The sequence below is a fragment of the Xiphias gladius genome, chromosome 7, assembly GCF_016859285.1.
Source record: "Xiphias gladius isolate SHS-SW01 ecotype Sanya breed wild chromosome 7, ASM1685928v1, whole genome shotgun sequence".
Lineage (NCBI taxonomy): Eukaryota > Metazoa > Chordata > Actinopteri > Istiophoriformes > Xiphiidae > Xiphias > Xiphias gladius.
Genome location: NC_053406.1, coordinates 29352485 through 29370289, shown reverse-complemented (window position 1 = coordinate 29370289; position 17805 = coordinate 29352485). Strand labels below are relative to the sequence as shown.

The 17805-nt window shown below is 43.9% G+C and overlaps 1 protein-coding gene across 3 annotated transcripts in view; it reads right to left on the bottom strand.

Moving 5' to 3' along the window:
• Positions 1–2413: 2413 nt before the first annotated feature.
• The window catches only part of pak1 (p21 protein (Cdc42/Rac)-activated kinase 1), a 62383-nt gene continuing 46991 nt past the window's right edge, over positions 2414–17805 (bottom strand). For 2 of the 3 annotated variants that reach the window (XM_040131694.1, XM_040131696.1), the window contains 9 exons: positions 14805–15102; positions 11095–11158; positions 9484–9532; positions 8258–8370; positions 6171–6288; positions 5963–6062; positions 5079–5275; positions 4220–4357; positions 2414–2735 (listed from right to left, as the gene is read on the bottom strand). In XM_040131694.1, coding sequence (XP_039987628.1) covers positions 2649–2735; positions 4220–4357; positions 5079–5275; positions 5963–6062; positions 6171–6288; positions 8258–8370; positions 9484–9532; positions 11095–11158; positions 14805–15102 — 1164 coding nt within the window. In that variant the 3' untranslated portion in view covers positions 2414–2648. The remainder of the gene's footprint in view (positions 2736–4219; positions 4358–5078; positions 5276–5962; positions 6063–6170; positions 6289–8257; positions 8371–9483; positions 9533–11094; positions 11159–14804; positions 15103–17805) is intronic. The other variant, XM_040131697.1, reaches the window with a different exon arrangement.

Sequence of the window (17805 nt, the reverse complement as noted above, 5' to 3'; positions counted from 1 at the left end):
AAACCTTGCTATCCAAATCAAAAACAGGTGGTGAACTTATTTTCTGACACTGATCAATTATAAAAAAACAGTGAGTCCGTAAACAAAAGTTGAAACAGATTGTTCTTTTTTTTTTTTTTTGTCTACGCATTTTTTTGTTCTTTTTAGCACGTAAAATATACACCTCGTGTCCAGAGGCGTCCTGGGACCTGACATTCCTCCGGGCAGAAAAAAAAAAAAAAGGTTGTACCACTGTAGCATTTATTTTTCTCATTCTTCTGAAAATAGGATTAAGATATGATCTTTCCTATCGTGCACAAGCATCCTTCATGTATCGTCGCTTTACGTTTCAGCATTATCACAACTCATTCTTTTTTTTTTTCTCTCTATCTTAAACGTACCGTATCAAAAAAGGTTGCCAACATGCACATTCTCTCCCTCACGGTCTCGGCGTCGCGCCCGCAGACAGTGAAGTCCCAGAGCTGAGGATGGAGCGAGTTTGAACAACTCATGTTCCTTTGTCGCACGACAGCGCAGATGATTGTGTGAACGTCCGTACATCTGCCCGCTGCTTTCGGATTTCTGAAGACCGAGCTGAACCGATCTGGGATGTGTGCGGGGAGAAAACGCGAGATGCTACGTGTTGAAATCCAAGCCTGAAGCTTGAGCCAGTCTGACGCCACATTCAGCGCTGAAGCTCATCTGCTGCCGTCGACAGCAGAGTCTCTTCAAGGCAAAGATGTGACAGTAAAGCTTCTGTGTCTTTTTGTTCCTGCCGGGTGACTGACAGGAAGTGGTGCAACCAAACCAAACTACAGCGTCATGTTAACTGTGAGGAACGTATGGAATGAAATAGATGATACCTCTGGTCCTGCTGCTTTGTTCTGGATCATCTCTTTTAACTGTCTACGACAGGAGTGCAATGCTACACGCGTGGACTATTCTTAAATGAGCAATCTTTTTTTTTTTTTCTTGCTGTCTGTCTTTCTGAAAAATTGAGGCGTGTTACTGGAGTTTACTTTCCATAATCAGGAACAAATCGGCTCCACTACAGCGGCTGCTGAAGAAATGCAAACCTTTGTGGTTTTAATAAAGTCAAACTACCGTTACTTTGTGTAGTAGCTCAGCCGCGCGGCTACTTATGTCCTCACGTCCATAAAACTCACAAACGCTCTCTCCTAGTGGTGGTTTTTTCAACTTTTCTAGCGGTAGTCTCTGAAGCCTGCAAACTTCTACGGCGCTCAGTCCTCTCTGTCCCGCCGTTATTACAGACGTGATTTACTGAGCAGACTGTGAGCCCTCGACTCTCCCGTCAAGCCGTGATGCGGTGGGAAACTCTTTGTTAAAAAACAAATATTGAATAAACGACGATATTTTCAAAAATCTACCGTCCTTATCTAAACATATGAAACGAGCCACACCGCATACTGTTCAGAAAGGCTCCGTCCCAAGGCTGGACGTTCAGCCATTAGCGTAGCTACAAATGCCAGTGGGTTTTTGGAATGAGGTTTTCGCTCTTGGGCAACAGAACCCGGAACTTCCAGTTTCCCTTCCGCTCTCCATATCAGCAACTTATATATATTTTTTATTTATCTAACTAAGACCTAAAAAAATAAAACAAATAAAGAGAAATTGAAATTTTTGCTCAGAGAGGGGGATGGGGCTGGAAGACGAAAGGGGAAAGGGTTGTTTTTGCTCTGAAAACCAAACCCTGTCCATCCTCAGTCCATCAATCAATGGGGCGCCCCAGTGTGTTATTATTATTATTATTATATATATATATAGCTCACAGCAGCTCACACACACACGACAAACAACACAAAACCTCTCTCTCTCTCAAAAAAAAGCTAAAAACAGAAGAAACTTAAAACTAATAATAACCCCCCCCCCCCCCACACGACACACACACACACACACACACACACAGAAAAGAAGATTTAAAAAAAAAAGAGTGATCGAATGAAAATCAACAAATGCACTTTTTAAGGAGATGATGAAATGATTCCAACTGAAATCCATAGATGAATGACAGGAAGCTAACACACACACACTCAGACAAACACACACTCACAGACACAAGACACACACACACAGTCTGCAGCAGAGGATGCTGGTTGGCTGTTGTGGTCCGGGGCTTTTACAGACAAGGTAGAAAAAAAACAAACAAACACTGATTTAAAAAAGAAAAAAAAACTCCCATGAGTCTTTGGGGTTCTGTTGAAACACTCTCTCTCCCATATCAGGTTGTTTTTACCGACTGAGGGGGCGATGACGTCAGCAATGACATCACTTGATCCCAGATCAACCAATGATGTCATTCAGTTGACCCCCATCTTCCTGTCTGAGTCCAGTGGCGTGTCGAAAGAGGGGTTAAAGGAAGAGACTGCCCTTTTTTCTCCCTGTGAGGAGAACAGGGGTTGGGGGAGGTGGGGGCGGGGTTGGGGGAGGTCAAGCTTGGGGTCACAGGTCACAGGGTAAAGGAGCAGTTGTTGCAGGTTGCAAAAGACCAAAAAAAAAAGAAAAAGACAGGAGAGAAAGACTGGTTATGTAACCAAGCCAGCAGCCATCGCCCTCTCCCGAAAAAAGAAAAGGAGAAGAAAGAATAGCGAGGAAGGAGGGATGGTAGAGAGAGGAGGGGGGGGTAGGCAAGATAATGAGTGCAAGGCTAGCTAGCGGTTGTTCTTGGCCGCCTCCTTGGCCGCCAGAATAAGAGGAGTCAGACTGGAGAGAGGCTTCGCCATCTTCAGAAACTGATGCTGAGAGAGGAGAAGGGGAAGAGAGGAAGAGAGGGAAGAGGAGAGAGGTGCGGGGCGGGAGAGAGGAAGGTGTGAAGAGGAAAAGGAGGGAGGGGAGAAAAGGGAAGGAAGCGTGGGAAAGGGAACAAGGGAGGGAAGAGAGAGAGAGAGAGAGAGAAACATTTCAGTTCACTGTACAAAAACAGAGCAGATTCTCCAGGCTGGTTTTAAAATGAGTTTCAGCAGTTGGTTCATCAATCAGGAATTTTTGGACATCTTCATCTTTGAATCTGAAAACGCTCCACACAACAGAGTGAAAATGAAAAGGTTTTTGTCAGTCCTGCGATTGTTCAACTCCGTTCTACTCCGCTCTCCGTTCACGTTTACGTCCCCACGGTCTCGTCACAAGGAGAAATCAGGAGCGCTTGGTTCTAAGCACCGGATCTCCCTCATAATGCAGCCACAGCAGACAGAACCAGAACTGTGATTTGCCCTGGATAAGACCTCTTACTTAACAGTCTCACACACACACACGAGTGAATCAAGCTCTAAACAGTTACCTAAGAGAACAAGGACTCTCTAATCACACACACACACACTCATACAAAGGATCCATTAAACTGAATTACTTCTCTAACAGACCTCCTTCTGAAACAGTATTAAGTCCCCGTTCCGCCTCTGAGCTCGGACTCATCGCACAGTTACACAACTCCCTTTGCGGCTCACTTACACCCCCGCCTACGCGTCTCTACACCTGCACAACTGTCTGTCTGTGGTTGGACACCTGAGCCGAAAAGGAAACTCCTAGGCCGGATTCGGTTTTGCTCCTCGAACCGCCTCTGGTCCACTGGTCAGGTGTGGCTGGACGTCTATGCCGCTTGTGTCGCCGCGAACCGGCCCAGAAACCTGACGCCGACCCTCAGCTGAAAACACCGACGGGTAGATGCGGTCGGATTTCTATCCGGTTCAAAAATGATTCGTATGTAATGTCAAGATAAGAGACACGTGAAATGTGAAAACAGTGCGTGTGTCTCTGTCCAGCTGGGAAATGTAACCACATACAAGTACTCAAGTACTGTACTTCTGTACAAGTCTGAGGTACTTGTACTTTACTTGAGTATTTCCATCTAACGCTGCTTTGTAATTCCTCTCCACTGCATTTCAGAGGGAAAGACTGTACTTTTCACTCGACAGTATTTATTTCAAGATGCGTAACAGATTGAGAAACGCCATGTTAATGTGAGGAGCTGTGTCTGTATAATAAAGTCAAGAATTATGTTTTGGAGCCTGTTGAGGAGCTCTGGATGGTTTCTGCGTGGTAGGAATATATCCTGTGTATTATATCCAGAGTTTTGTCTGTTTATTTGGATATTTATGTTTAAAAAACATCCTGTTCTTCTCCTGGATTCACCTTTCTGTCAGTTTAACTCTTGTATGTATGGAGATAAAAATACACACACACACACACACACACACACACACACACACACACACAGCTGCTGTACCTGCAGTAGTTCTTTAGCCGACCCTCTCTTCTCCACGTCCATCTCCAGACATCGGTTCAGGAAGTCTCGGAATATCGTCGACAGCTTGTCCGGGTTCTGCAGCTCTGGCGTCCCATTGGTTGCTATGAGATACAGCGCCTAGGCAACACACGCCGACAGCATGTTAGTCCGTGTCCCACGGAGCACATCCTAGTCTGCAAACGCATGTCTAGAGCCAGTACGAAGGGGATTTGGTGCCATCCAGTGGTGATTTTTAAGAACAACACAATGAGACAGCGCCGCCTTTTCCAACACATGTTTAAGAAACACTCCCCAGACCAGTCCTGTTGGTAAAGTTCCCCCAAAATACCTCTAGTCCGAGGGACAGGGAGTCCTGAGTGTTACGGGCACCCCCTGATGCAGCCCCCCCCCCACGAATGTTTGTGCTCTCCTCCCCAGAGCTTGTGAATGAGTCACGCGCTCTCGCCATCTCCTGCCAGGCTCTCTAGGTCGCCTGAATGATTTTCTCTGTCTCAGTTAGCGCCCCTCGGTTTTTCTGAGCTCCTCATTGTGACACTAGGTGACGGCGGTGATTCTGGCGCTGACTGCTGTAAAGTCACCTAGCACCTTAACAACATTAATCCTATTAACAACCCTAATGCAGCCCTCTCTGTCAAATCCTGTAGTTACACTGCTACCCTCTCCATTCAAAAACAATGTCTCAAATATATGACAAACCCTACTTTTCCAAAATAGTCTTATATTTGGGCAAATGGGGCATTTAACAAATGCATTTGTGTTGGTATTTACTGTCAAACTGTTTCTGTAACATTCAGAAACAGCTTCTCAAATCGCAGTGCAGATCAACACACAGTCTCACCCTGAGTGGATTTTCATTCAGGTACGGCGGCTCCCCCTCCACCATCTCGATGGCCATGATGCCCAGGGACCAGATGTCCACTTTGGGACCGTAGGCTTTACGGGTCACGACCTCAGGAGCCATCCAGTACGGAGTCCCGACCATGGTGCTGCGCTTGCTCTGCTCTGGAGTGATCTGGGCGCAGAACCCAAAGTCAGCTGGGGGGAGGAGAGAGAGGCCAAAATGAGTCCATGTATTCACAACGTTTGAAACTCTCCTCAGGTGAACAGAGAGAAGAAGAAGACAGCCGGTCTTTATTTACCATCAGTCTGTAAAATTCTGTGGAGTAAAGAAAATGTTGTGCTTGCAGGTCAGGCAGTTTTTCAGCGCATTAATGACAAAACAGAGTTTAAAATTCAAGTGAAAAATAAAAATGTTTACGTTTAGGCGAATGCACGAAATTTTTCACACAATCAATGTGAATGAGCAAACAGCGGCCCGTGGGCCACAAGCTGGCCCTCCGACAGAAATACCGGACGCCATAGTTTTCTCTTTCTCTTTTCTCTTTGAATGAATCTACTCTACATAACAATATATAAGGCTTTTGTAAACGATATGAAAACTCAAGTAAATCCCAGTAAATCCCCCTGTTGAAGAAAGACTGGTTGAACCTCGTCGCTGCCCCCTGGTGTGAACACTCATCACTGACCTCAGTGGTTGGATAGACTGAACTTACATACTGGTCACAACAGAGTCAAAGCCTCCTCCGCTGGTCAAAATAAGAAACTTCAACGACGCTCCTCAGGGTTGCGATGTTGATACGACTACAACTAAACCACAACTAAACTCACTGAACAAACAATTCAAAGAATGAAATTATATGATGTCAGCTGCCGTGGACTGACTGAGTTTGACGGAGCCGTCCATGCCCAGCAGGATGTTGTCGCTCTTGATGTCTCTGTGGATGACCTGGTTCGAGTGGAGGAACTCCAGCGCCTGCAGACACTGGGGGGGGCGAGAGAGGGAGGGAGGGAGGGAGGGAGAGGGAGATGTTATCAAATGGGTTTTTTTTTAAATTCATATCCAACCAAAATGGTGCCTCGTGTCTCTTACCTCTCTGCACACAGCAGCTATCTGGGCTTCGTCCATGCAGGTTTCCGTGACGACGTCAGTCAACGAACCTCCGGCCAGGTACTCCATCACCACCCACAGCTCGTCACCCACCAGGTAGCTACGGCGAACATCAATAGAGGCAAGTATTTATATGAAGGATATGAGCTGCATTTTAATGAAATGTGGACATTTGGTCTGACGTTGGGAGGCAGGGAAAGTGTTTGAGAACCAAATCAAAAATATCTTATATTTTCACGTAAACCTGGAAATAACTGGAAAGTTTGAGGATTCAGAAACAAGAAATATTGAAGATCCTGCTCTGTTTCCCGGTCAGCGATCAATTTTAAGCAAATTTAGATCCCTGACCAACTTAACTCCGTTTTACAAAAAGTCAGATTTCCTTGAGTCGTATCCCTCCCACTGAGGCATGCGTTCAGAGGATCAACTCATCAGAGGCTCGTTCAAGTAACTCAACTAGCAGCCAGAGTTCGCATGTTATAACCTCGTGGTTTCCAGCAGGTCATTGCTCACTAAGCAGCATTGGGATGGTGGGAAAAATGGCTTCAGAACTAAGAGAAGTTTCTGAGGAGTCACACTGTTACTCTGAGCAAACAGGGGCTTTCTCAGCAGCAAATCATGGCCAGACTAAAGGTCTCTAACGGGGCAGTGCATGGAACTGGATCAGTTGTATCCAGAGCACGGTCAGGCAGACCACCACCAGAGGATCGATACATCAAGCTTAGTTCCCTGAGAGATGGAAAGGCTACTTCATCAGAGCTACAGAACCAGCTAAATGAAGAGGGCTGTCTTGTAGTGGTCTCAGAAGACAAGTAGCAGTTTCTAAACCACCTCTCAGGAGGGGAAACTACCAGCATTTCACAGCGGATGACTGGAAGGATCCGAGTTTGAGACTTATGGCAGTAACAGAAGGGAGACGAGCAGCGGAGAGAATGATACCGCGGTGTATCAACCCCACGGTGAAGCACTCTCTGGTCTGGGGCTGTTTTTTGCGCTCTCTGGACTTGGACACCTGCACCCTGACCCAGGAGAGACAAGAGAGTGAGGCCGCTCTCATGGGACCACTCGGTGGGAATACAGGCCAAACCAATGTAACTCTGATATAGGAAAACAGGGCAGAGTCACGGGGAACACAGCATTCAACAGCACTTTCAAGAAAATACATAAACAAGACCGAACGCATCATTTTATCAGTCCTGTAAATCAGTGACAGTGAAAGTGCCGTTTCCATGGGGATGACAGCGTCATCACCAGTCCTGCATGTGCCTCAATGTCTCTCGAGACAAAGAGGTAACGACGGCAACCAGACCCACGCACGCAGACGTGTCCGGCGGGTTGCCATGGCAACAGCAACACTGAACTGGATAACCTCTCGTCAAGGCTGAGTCTCCACAGTTTGCAGCGCAGCGGTGTTTCCCCAGTAACATGTACAGCGTTTCCACTGCTCCTGGAAACATCTGGAACATCACCGAGGTGTTTTCCATGTTTCCAGTGAAAGTTTGGGAACTTCACATTTGTTTTTTGTTTTTTTGGGGGATTTTTCAACCTGTTTCACCTACATGTTTCTTTCCCTTTGGTCGGAACAGCAACATTAGTTGATAAAAGCAAATAAAATCCTCCAGACTTGGAAGCTGCAGCCCCCAGTAAGGTTTGTCTTCTGGCTGCGGTGTTCAAATGCAGCGTTCAACCGCCAGCGCGTCGTTACTGGTACAGGACTTCACCAGAAGCACGAAATGCAGCAGTAACTTAATCAACTGTTATTGATTAAGACAAATGTCAAAGGGTTGGAAACCAGGAACTATATCACTATGGACACTATGGAAAGCTGTAAAATCAAAAATTTAAAGAGATTTCAATTCTAGATGAATCCAATGAGCTCGAACACAGTTTAAATTTGAAACTATTTAAATCAATGAAAAGGATAATCCAGGACAAATACAGTGGTAATTTACTTGCTGTGGCGAGTGACAAGTAGTGAATGAACACAAAAGAGACGCTGTGTGTGTGTGTGTGTGTGTGTGTGTGTGTGTGTGTGTGTGTGTGTGTGAGAGAGAGATGGTGTGTCTAACCTGTCCAGGTAGTTGACTATGTTTGGGTTCTTGTTTTCCCTCATCACCAAAATCTCATTGATGATCAGCTCTTTCTTCGGCTGCTGCTGCAGGTTCATCTGCTTAATGGCAACCTGAGATAAAAGAGAAACACCTGACTTTTCACTGCAGGCTCCGAAGCCACTGAAGGACTCATATTCATAAAATAAATCAAACCGAGCTGAAACAAACTCAGAGCAGACAGACAGGTTTATTACAAGAAAGGATAATGTGAATAAAAGACAAGAGGATGAATGAAGACCGGCGGCAGACAGCCAGCCAGCAAAGGCGGCGAGGAGGGGAAATATCTAAATCCAAAGGCAGTAAAAGGTCGTTAGGCAGCGCCGCCGGACAGCCATTCAAAACAGAGGACGCAGACTAATCCTCCGAGTGAAACCGAGGAGGATTAGTCTGACAAACGAGCTGAGCTCCTTTAAAATTAACCTGAAAGTCACAGTTATCGGAGCCAGACGTAAATCCAGCTACCGCCACAGTGTTCTCGCTGCGTAAACTCCAGCTGAACTTACTCTCCCTTCCCTCGAGTCTCATTCCTTTTCTTCTTCGCCTCATTTGACCTGATTCAAGGCTGACACCCTGGATGAAGCCAGGTTTCGCCTTTCGCATCTAGCATCTTTCCAGACCCCTCTTGACTTTAAAAAGTCTTCAGTTTGAACTTCGTTTCTCTCCCGCCATTTGCAATTTAAACCCTTCAGTCTGAGACTCTGGGAAATTCATTGGAACTCTCCTCGGCATCGTGGTTTGACTGAACTTACTCTAACTTGTTATAGGCTCCGGCCTTTGAGCTAACATGAAGTCAGGGTGAACACTGTCTGTATAGATTCATCTTCATCATCCAGGTGGTGAACTTAATCTCCCCTTAGCTCCCTCTTTGACTTCAAGATGTTTGAGTTGATCCTCCCTTAACCCGTAAGAGTGTCTCTATAAGAGCTTTAACGTGGCTACTGTATCCAGTCAATCTCCCAATCCTTAAATCGGAATTCTGCATCTTTCTGCAGGATTTTTAGCCATTTTCGCTGCATAGTTCATTCCATGTAAGTCTGCCGATCGGTCAGTCCAGCGTTTTTGTTTAGAGAGAAATGGATTGCGATTGTCTGTACCCTGTAGTTTGACCAACACGTCTCTTTAGCACTGTCAGCTTTACCTTTGTGACCGAGGGGTGTGGCTGGAGGACGATGAAGGAAACCTACCTCCTGTCCTGTAGCGATGTCGATAGCCGTGTACACCGTCCCAGATGCCCTGAAAGCAGACGGCAGGAGAGGGTCAGCATTAGGCTGCATGCCATTGCTTATTTGTTGGACGAAAACTTCTTAAAAGGTCTCTCGAGGTAACATCGTGGATATTTGCAGGTTTCTCACACACATCACAACGTAACAGCAGCATTTAAACCTGGTATTCAACCAATGACAAGTTGCCGGTCAGGGCTTTGGATTTTCTGTTGACGTTCCTTTTTTTCCACCACTGTGCCCAACATAAACCTCTCTCCCCAGCGAGAGCTGAAACTATAAATCCATTCATTAATTAGTCAGATGACAGAAAATTCATTGGGGACCAATTTGATACTAATTGTTTGAGTCATTTTCTGAGCAAAATCCACTAATATTTCACGATTCCATCTTCTTTAAATGTGATGATTTGCTGCTTTTCTCTGTTATATCTCTGTAAACTGGTTTCTCTGGTTTTTGGACTGTTGGTTGGAAAAAATAAGACAATCACCTTGGGCTCTGAGAAACTGTGATTGGCACAATTTTCTGGTGTTTTATAGACAAAACAATTAATCAATTGTTTGAAAGAATAATCAATAATGAAAAGAATGATTAGCTGCAGACCTAATTTGAGCAAATCTTTGTTATGTTAATGAAAATTCACCAGAGTCAAAGTCTGATATTACTGTATATCCTCGTGAATCTGTATCCATCTCATTTAATCTCACAGATTACGTTTGGGTCGTTGGTTCATCGTTCATTCGGCGCCGCGATGCACATCGCTCTACATTACACCAGCAGTAGCGACGTACAGTACAGACCCTACATGTTTCAGACAAACAGAAACTAATCACAGACGTTTAGCTCCACGAAACATATTCGCTTTGGGTCTGATTAAATTACTTGACACATACAGATGCTTTTATGAACTACTTTCTCCTGGATGTTTAATGCACTTTAATGTTTCCGATGAAAATAAGTATTTGTTGTGGTTTTGGCCCTTGTGCTATTGCTAGTTTCAAGCTAAACATTGATGGACTAGAAAAATGTGCATTTTGACTTGCAAGTCGATTGAAAAGGCTCTGACTAAAAAAAAAAAAGAGACATCATGCGTAACATTTGTCGGGTTTGCAGAATATTCATGTTTTAAAACAGGTTTCAACTTGTAGGATGAAACAAACACAGCAGCTTCACTTTTCTTCTTTCTTTTGAAACATTTCCATGTTGGGGAATGGGAGTCTGGAGCTGTTTCAGATATTCTCTCACAAAGTAAAACCCTCTGAAATCTTTCTTTGCCATGCAAGTGTGGACAAAAAGTCTTAAAATTCCCAGATGGCACGTACATAATGTGAGGATACGCTTACTTAGTGCATGTTTGTATTAACTGCATTAGCGGTATTAGTGCAGATGGAAAGAGCTTGTAGCTAAATCTGGTACATCTCTTCTCCTTGTGTGAGATTATTGTTTTTGTTCATGGTCCCGGACAAATAAATGTGATAAAATGAACTAAACACTGACACCGAGTGAGTGAACCAATCGCAGGAGACCTGACATGTCATGTCAGCCACAGTAGACGACTTATGACTTATGACTTACCCCTGTCCGATCTTCTCAAAGCGTGTGTATTTCTTCTTGGGATCTCCAACACTTACGATCGTCCCTGAGTTAAAGAAAGAGAGAGAAAGAGGCAAAAACTCACTTATTGATTGATCCACACTAACAGCGACTAATGGGGACCTGCAAAGGAGCAAGAAACAGAAAACCAGGCCCTATAATCCACAGCTGAACGGTATTTATATGTTCATTTAGCAGTACCGCTGAATTTGAATGGATAGAAGAGTCAGGTGTCTGTCTATCCATCCTCATTCTACTCTAGGTTCACACTCAGGTCAATGCAGCATGCTGACTGGGAGAAAGAGCAGAGAGGAACGGCAGACAGAGAAGAGGACAGCGAGAGGGAACGAGGGATGAGACCAAAACCAAACAGGTCCGAAACAAAATGGAGACGTAAAGAAAGGACAGAAGAAAGACGTGAAGCAAGAAAGGAATCAGTCTTTCGATTGATCAATCTTTCTTGCTTTAAACATGAAGGAAGGAGCAAAGGAGGTAAGAAAAGAAAAGAAAGAAAGAAAAGGAGTAAAAAAGGGCTGAAATAAAGAAAGAAAGAAAGAAAGAAAGAAAGAAAGAGAAGCTCTGTCTGCAGTTCAATAATCAGAGTCCACAGTAGGAAAGTGATTAAAGGACAACACTTGGAGTCACTCTGGAACCGCAGGACACTGGACGATGGAAAAAGAGAGGACAACCAATCAAACGGACGGATTGGACAGAGGGGGCGGGGAAAGTGGATATCAGGTCTGTCGATCGGAAAAACGGACAGACAGGCAGAATCCTGGTCTTACCAGCAGAGGGAGACCTGAGCACATCTGGACAGGCGTGGGGCATGGTTTAAAAAATATACAGCCTTTATTCATGGGTTACAACACACAACAACATATTTCAATATGTGGAAGAAATTTATTTTTTTAGATCTTCTTTCATTCTAAAGCGTTTTAACATGATTTTAAAACCACACAGACTTTTCAAAAAAATACAATATCACCTTTCATGGTGAGGAATTAAAAATCACTTGATTTGGGTTCAAAGTACAGCTTGGCTTGGCAAAGTTTTTCCGCATCGAGCAGATCAGGTCTGGATCTGAGGGAAAATGATTTATTTATGTGGATATTTGTTCTACATAAAGTTCTGCCTCTAATAATTCTTTTTTTTTTTCTGCTAATAAACCAAATAGTTTTTGCCTCTTGGGCTTTAAACAAAAAGGACTTTTGTTAAACTGCTCACGACTCATATTAAACCTGTGATGCAGACACAGGCCAAAAGGGCTGAGAACCGCTGCAGTGCAACATGTGCGATTTGTTGATATTGGTTGTGGTTTTAAAAATGCAGGGGCTTTTGATAATGAGATATTGTGTAGCCTTAGGAAACAAGAAAGTCTTTGCCTGGCTTAAAACTATCCAGACTTTACATTATCTTGAATATCATTAGGAGAAAGAGTTTTAAAATGATTTGATCAATTGACATGTATAATACATTATTTTTAAAAAATGTAAAACGGTAACTTTTTAAGTGTACCATGGCACATGATGTAAAAATCATGGATATCATGATATTATCTTCACCTTTATCATGACTGTTTTATAAGTAAGATGTGGCTTATATAATCTCCATCAGAGAACCTGTTAGAAGACCCTGCAGTTAACTTCTAACTTCAACAACTTTAATGTTAATTAATGTTCACGCACAACTTCGCACCAATAAATGTTACTCATCGATTCTGATCTAAAGCGAGAAATATTACCCAGGTGACCTCAAAGCATCAAATGCAGTCAGGAAGAATGAGGGATAAAGCCTCTGTGTGTATAACTTCTGTTTGACTTAAATATAAATATTCGCATCTGGTTCACGTTAACTGCTACGGCAAGTGAAGCGCCTTAAGAAGAAAGGCTGTGGGTTTCCAGAGGTCTGATTGAAGAGAAGTGAAATACTTTTATATCCGCGGCTCGTTTCTGAGAAAACAAAACCCATCTTCCCCTTGGCCTCTGTTCGCGGTGGCGGTGGACGCAGCTCTGTCACCGCGTCAGCACGGCGCAGCCCGGCCGCCGTGTTGGAGGAGGAAAACGGACCCAACACCGGCACTCGTTCAGCAAACGCAAGCTTTTCACGGATGCGTTGGGACACCGGGACAAACCGTGGGCAGTTTCTCTCCTCCAAAAAAGATTGATGTATTGTTCTGTTATGTCGTCTCACTCATAAAGACCAATGCTTTTCTGAGCTCTACTTGTGAAAAACACAATTGAATATAAAATACTGATTAAAAAAAAGAAAAGAAAACATTTGCTGAAACCACCACCAAGCAGACTCGAGCGTAAAATAAAATCAGACCCTGCTCTCTGAGAGAGACGGTGTGCGCAGATAAAGACAGCGTGATGAAACAGCCTGTCAGACACGAGAACGAGACTAAAATTAGTACACGCAGACTCTGTCCTTGCTGAACTACAGCAGGTAACATCAGCGTCAGAGGCTTCACTCTACAGAATATGGACATGGGACAGTGATTACTATTTAAAGACAAAATCTTTACAGGTCGGAGGACATTCGATGTTGAACGGAGATATTATATAATATCAATACATTAACATTAGGCCTGTGCAGTTAGGACTAATAAAGTATGCACCTCTGTTCAAGGAAAGGAGCTTTACCTTTCTAAAAGTTACACGGCTGGAGTCTTGTGGGAGAAAATAAAAGCCCATCGGTACAAAATAGCTCGGAAGTTGAAACCACTTTGACCCTGACGCTGATGGAGTCCTAAGTGGTCACAGCTCATTGGTTTTCGTCTTCCCAGGTTCTAGTAAAAGCGTTTAAGGACTTTCAGTGACTCCGGTCTTGCAGAGGACAGTCTGACCTTTAACCAGGTGGAGCCACTGCTTCTCCGGGGCTGATCTTTGAGCCGTGCTTCCGTTTCCCTGTTTGTTTGTTTGTCCTAAGCACACGTGCTGAATGTAGTTTCAGAACAGCAGCCTCACACCCTCTGGTAACAAGCAGCTGACTGTCATTCATCAGCATTCACTCATTCATTGTTCTGTAGTTTAGTCGAGAATCTGCATGGATGTTTTAGGCCATTTCAGGCATCATTAAATACACTATTTAACCAAAAGTTTGTGGACACCCAAACCTTTACAGGCACATGTGGTGGATGAGTTTGGAACCTGGTTGCAGGGATTTTCTCCCATTCAGCCACAAGACCGTTGGTGTCGCCCACTGAACACCGAAGTCCGGTGATGAGGTCTGGCTCACGGACCTTGTTCCAGTCCAACCCGGAGGCGCTGGATGAGGTGGAAGTCGGAGCTCTGTGCAGGCCATTAAGGTTCTTCCACAGAAAACCATTTCTTTACGGACCCGGCTTTGTGCACAGGGGCACCGTCATGGCGAAACGGGAAAATTGCCACCAAATTGGAAAAACGCCCTTGTCTAATAGATGCCTGTATCCCTGTATGCTGCAAACCATGTAAAACAGCCCCAGACGAAAAGTACACCAAGGTATATGGAACGTGGCGGCCACATACTTTTGGCCAGTGTACTTGTTCCCTTGTTAAGTGCATGTATGTAATCTGGAGTATTGGTAATAGGATTTTTAAAAGGTAAAATAACTTTGGCGTTCACTTCTGTGATATAAATATGTATGATAGAGAAGACGGGATATACAAAAACGATGCAGAGTCCAGCTACAGAAATGAAATCTGAGCTCGTACCTTTTAAAAACAGTCCAGATTTTAAAAGCTTTTCCCGTATCCGAGTACATGAATGAGCCTTACGTAGTTTCTCCAGGATCTCCTCGTCCGACATCTTCTTCTTCCTGGCTTTGTCCTGGGGGCGGGGCAGGGAAGGCCCGGGGGCGGGGCTTGCACTGGGAGGGCTACTGGGAGCTCCTTCTGTAGGGGGGGCGGGGGTGACGGCGGCCGCGGCAGCGGTCGGCGGGGAGATGGGGGAGGTCGCAGCATCTTTGGTCGGAGGAGGAGGGAGGGGCTCGATCACTGAGCGAGTGTATATCTGAAAGAATAACGCGGGTTAAACTATGTGATGTTAAAACAGCGTTGAAGGAGATTTTTCAAATGTATGTGCTGAAATAAATGAAGAAATCAAACCGAATGGATGAATTTTATTATTGTGTCATGTATATAACTATGGCCACATTGGACGGACTCACAAGACAATGACGTATACGTTGTCAAGCGATACGACAAAATAGAGACAAAGCCAATTACTTATAGACTATATATATATATATATATATATATATATATATATATATATATATATATATATATATACACTTTTTTCACACCTTGTTATGATGCAGCTTTATCTTTTATCCCAGGAATCTACACTTAATTTCCCACCTCCCTCTGGCTGAGCTCCAGAGACTCTGCGTGGACTGGGACAAACTTCCAGCCGACTCTACGCAACATGTCTGGTTTCCTCCAGACATGTTGCGTAGAGTTGAGGCCAAGCAGTTCAATCCTGGTTTCATCAGACCAGAGATTCTGGTTTCCCACAGGCTGAGAGTCCTTCAGATGCTTTTTTTTTTGTGCAAACTTTCACCGAGGACAGGCTTCAGTCTGTCATAAAGCCCAGATCAGTGAAGTGCTGCAGTGGTGATTGTCCCTTTGGAAGTTTCTCCCTTCTCCACACAGGATCTCTGGAGCTCAGCCAGAGGCCGAGGGGTTCTTGGTCACCTCCCTTACCGAGGATCTTTATGAATTTAAAAGATTTTAGCATAAGGCTGTGACATAACAAAATGTGGAAAAAGAGAAGGGGTCCGATTACTTCCTGGATGCACTGTGTACATGTTAGTCTGGATCTGGTGATAGTTATAAACATGAAAACAATAATAAAAACTCCTGCTGATTTAAAGCCTCGGGTGGATCAGACTTTTTTCTGTTTAAAAACTGTTAAAGTCATTATTTTTGAAAGCGTCATCTTTGCCGTCTGTGCTTGTACACATAGTTAAAACTCAGTGTACGACTGATTTATTCAAATGCAGCCTGAGTCAGTGAATAATAAAAAATACTGTTGTAAAGTCAAACTTTTGTCTGTAACTGAGCTGTGACACGTTTGAGTTTCGCTTTGCTTTCAGAATGTCAGGATGAAAAGACAAAAAAATGGAGGCTCGAGAGTGTGTGTGTGTGTGTGTGTGTGTGTTTGTTTTGGGAGGTCAGGTGCAGTAGACTTGTCACCATGGAAACGGTAGTGGCGCCATGGAAGCAGCCTCTCAACCGCCATCCTGTCTGACTGAGGAGCAACAATGTGTGTGTGTGTGTGTGTGTGTGTGTGAGTGTGTGTGTATGTGTGAAAGAAAGAGAGAGAGAGAGAAAGAAAGCGGGACGGACATAAAAAAGGAATTTGTGAGGTTGTTTACTAATGTTAGCAACAGTGTGTGTGTGTGTGTGTGTGTGTGTGTGCGCGCTTCTGTTCTTGACCAGACGAGCAGAACACTGTGACAGTAATACAACAGTTTCTGATTAATGTGGGTTCAAAAGTTTAATAAAATCTTTTCTGGGAAAAAAACCAACCGTTTTTCAAGTGAGTATTAAGACACGTAGGTTAAACATAATCGATTTGTTGCTTGAGAGACAATTGATCGATAAACTAGTCTGACAATTGATTAACTGTATGGGTCATTTCCCAGCCTCTCAACTGTGTGGATCTTCTGCTCGTCTTGTCTTATACCATGGTGAAGTGAATATCTTTAAGTTCTGGACCGTTTGTCAAACAAAACAAGACATTTGAAGATGCCATGTTTGATCCTGGAAAACTGTGAAGGACATTTTTTTCACTATTTTCTGATGCTTTATAGACAAAACAATTAGTCAATGATAAGGAAAAAAAACAAACATCATATAAACTCATGATGAAAGTTTGAGATAGTTGGAGATGTATGTGTTTGTGCTGAGGTTGAAGAACCTTGGACGCTACAATTCCAGTTACCCTCCTTCGCCGGTTTATTAGGTACTCCCAGCTAAAACTAATCCAACAGTCCTGCTATAAAAGTTATAATGATCAGTTTTTGCTGAAACTGTCCTGTCAGCCTCCAGCCTCCAAAATGATCACACAGTTGAGTCGACACTTCACCAACAAAAACTGAAGATTATAACCTTCGTGAAGGGAGGATGTATCACTAGACCTCTAGTTTTAGCTACAGGTCAATGTAAAAAACCGCCAACCGAGTGTATGTCAGTCTACGAAAAAAAAGTTTACTGTGGATGGAGAGAGCGAGGCCTCTTCACAGATTAGCGTGTGTGTGTGTGTATTCATGAACAACCTGAGCAGAGAACAGAGGGCTTCTTTAAAAAAAGAAACTGCTCCTAAATAAAAATATTTCCCTTGTGACTGTCTCTCTCTCTCTCTCACACACACACACACACACACACACACACTTACTTCATGGTCTTATTAGAGAGTGAAGTGAGGTAGGAGACAAGTCAATTTAAAGATTAATGGGTGTGAGAGACATAACGGACGACTGCTACCTGGACATCAGTAAATGACTCATCTGGGACTGTTAAGTGCAGAATGGGACAGAGCTGATGTTTAGAGAACTACACTGTATGTGTGTGTGTATGAAAATGCATTATGTGGAGTGGAATATGAGGGGAAGTGGAATAAGACTGTGTTTGTGTGTGTGTCTGCGCACACACTTGTGTCTGCGGGACCGTCAGTGCTGTTTCATCATTGTTCCTTATCTTATCCAAT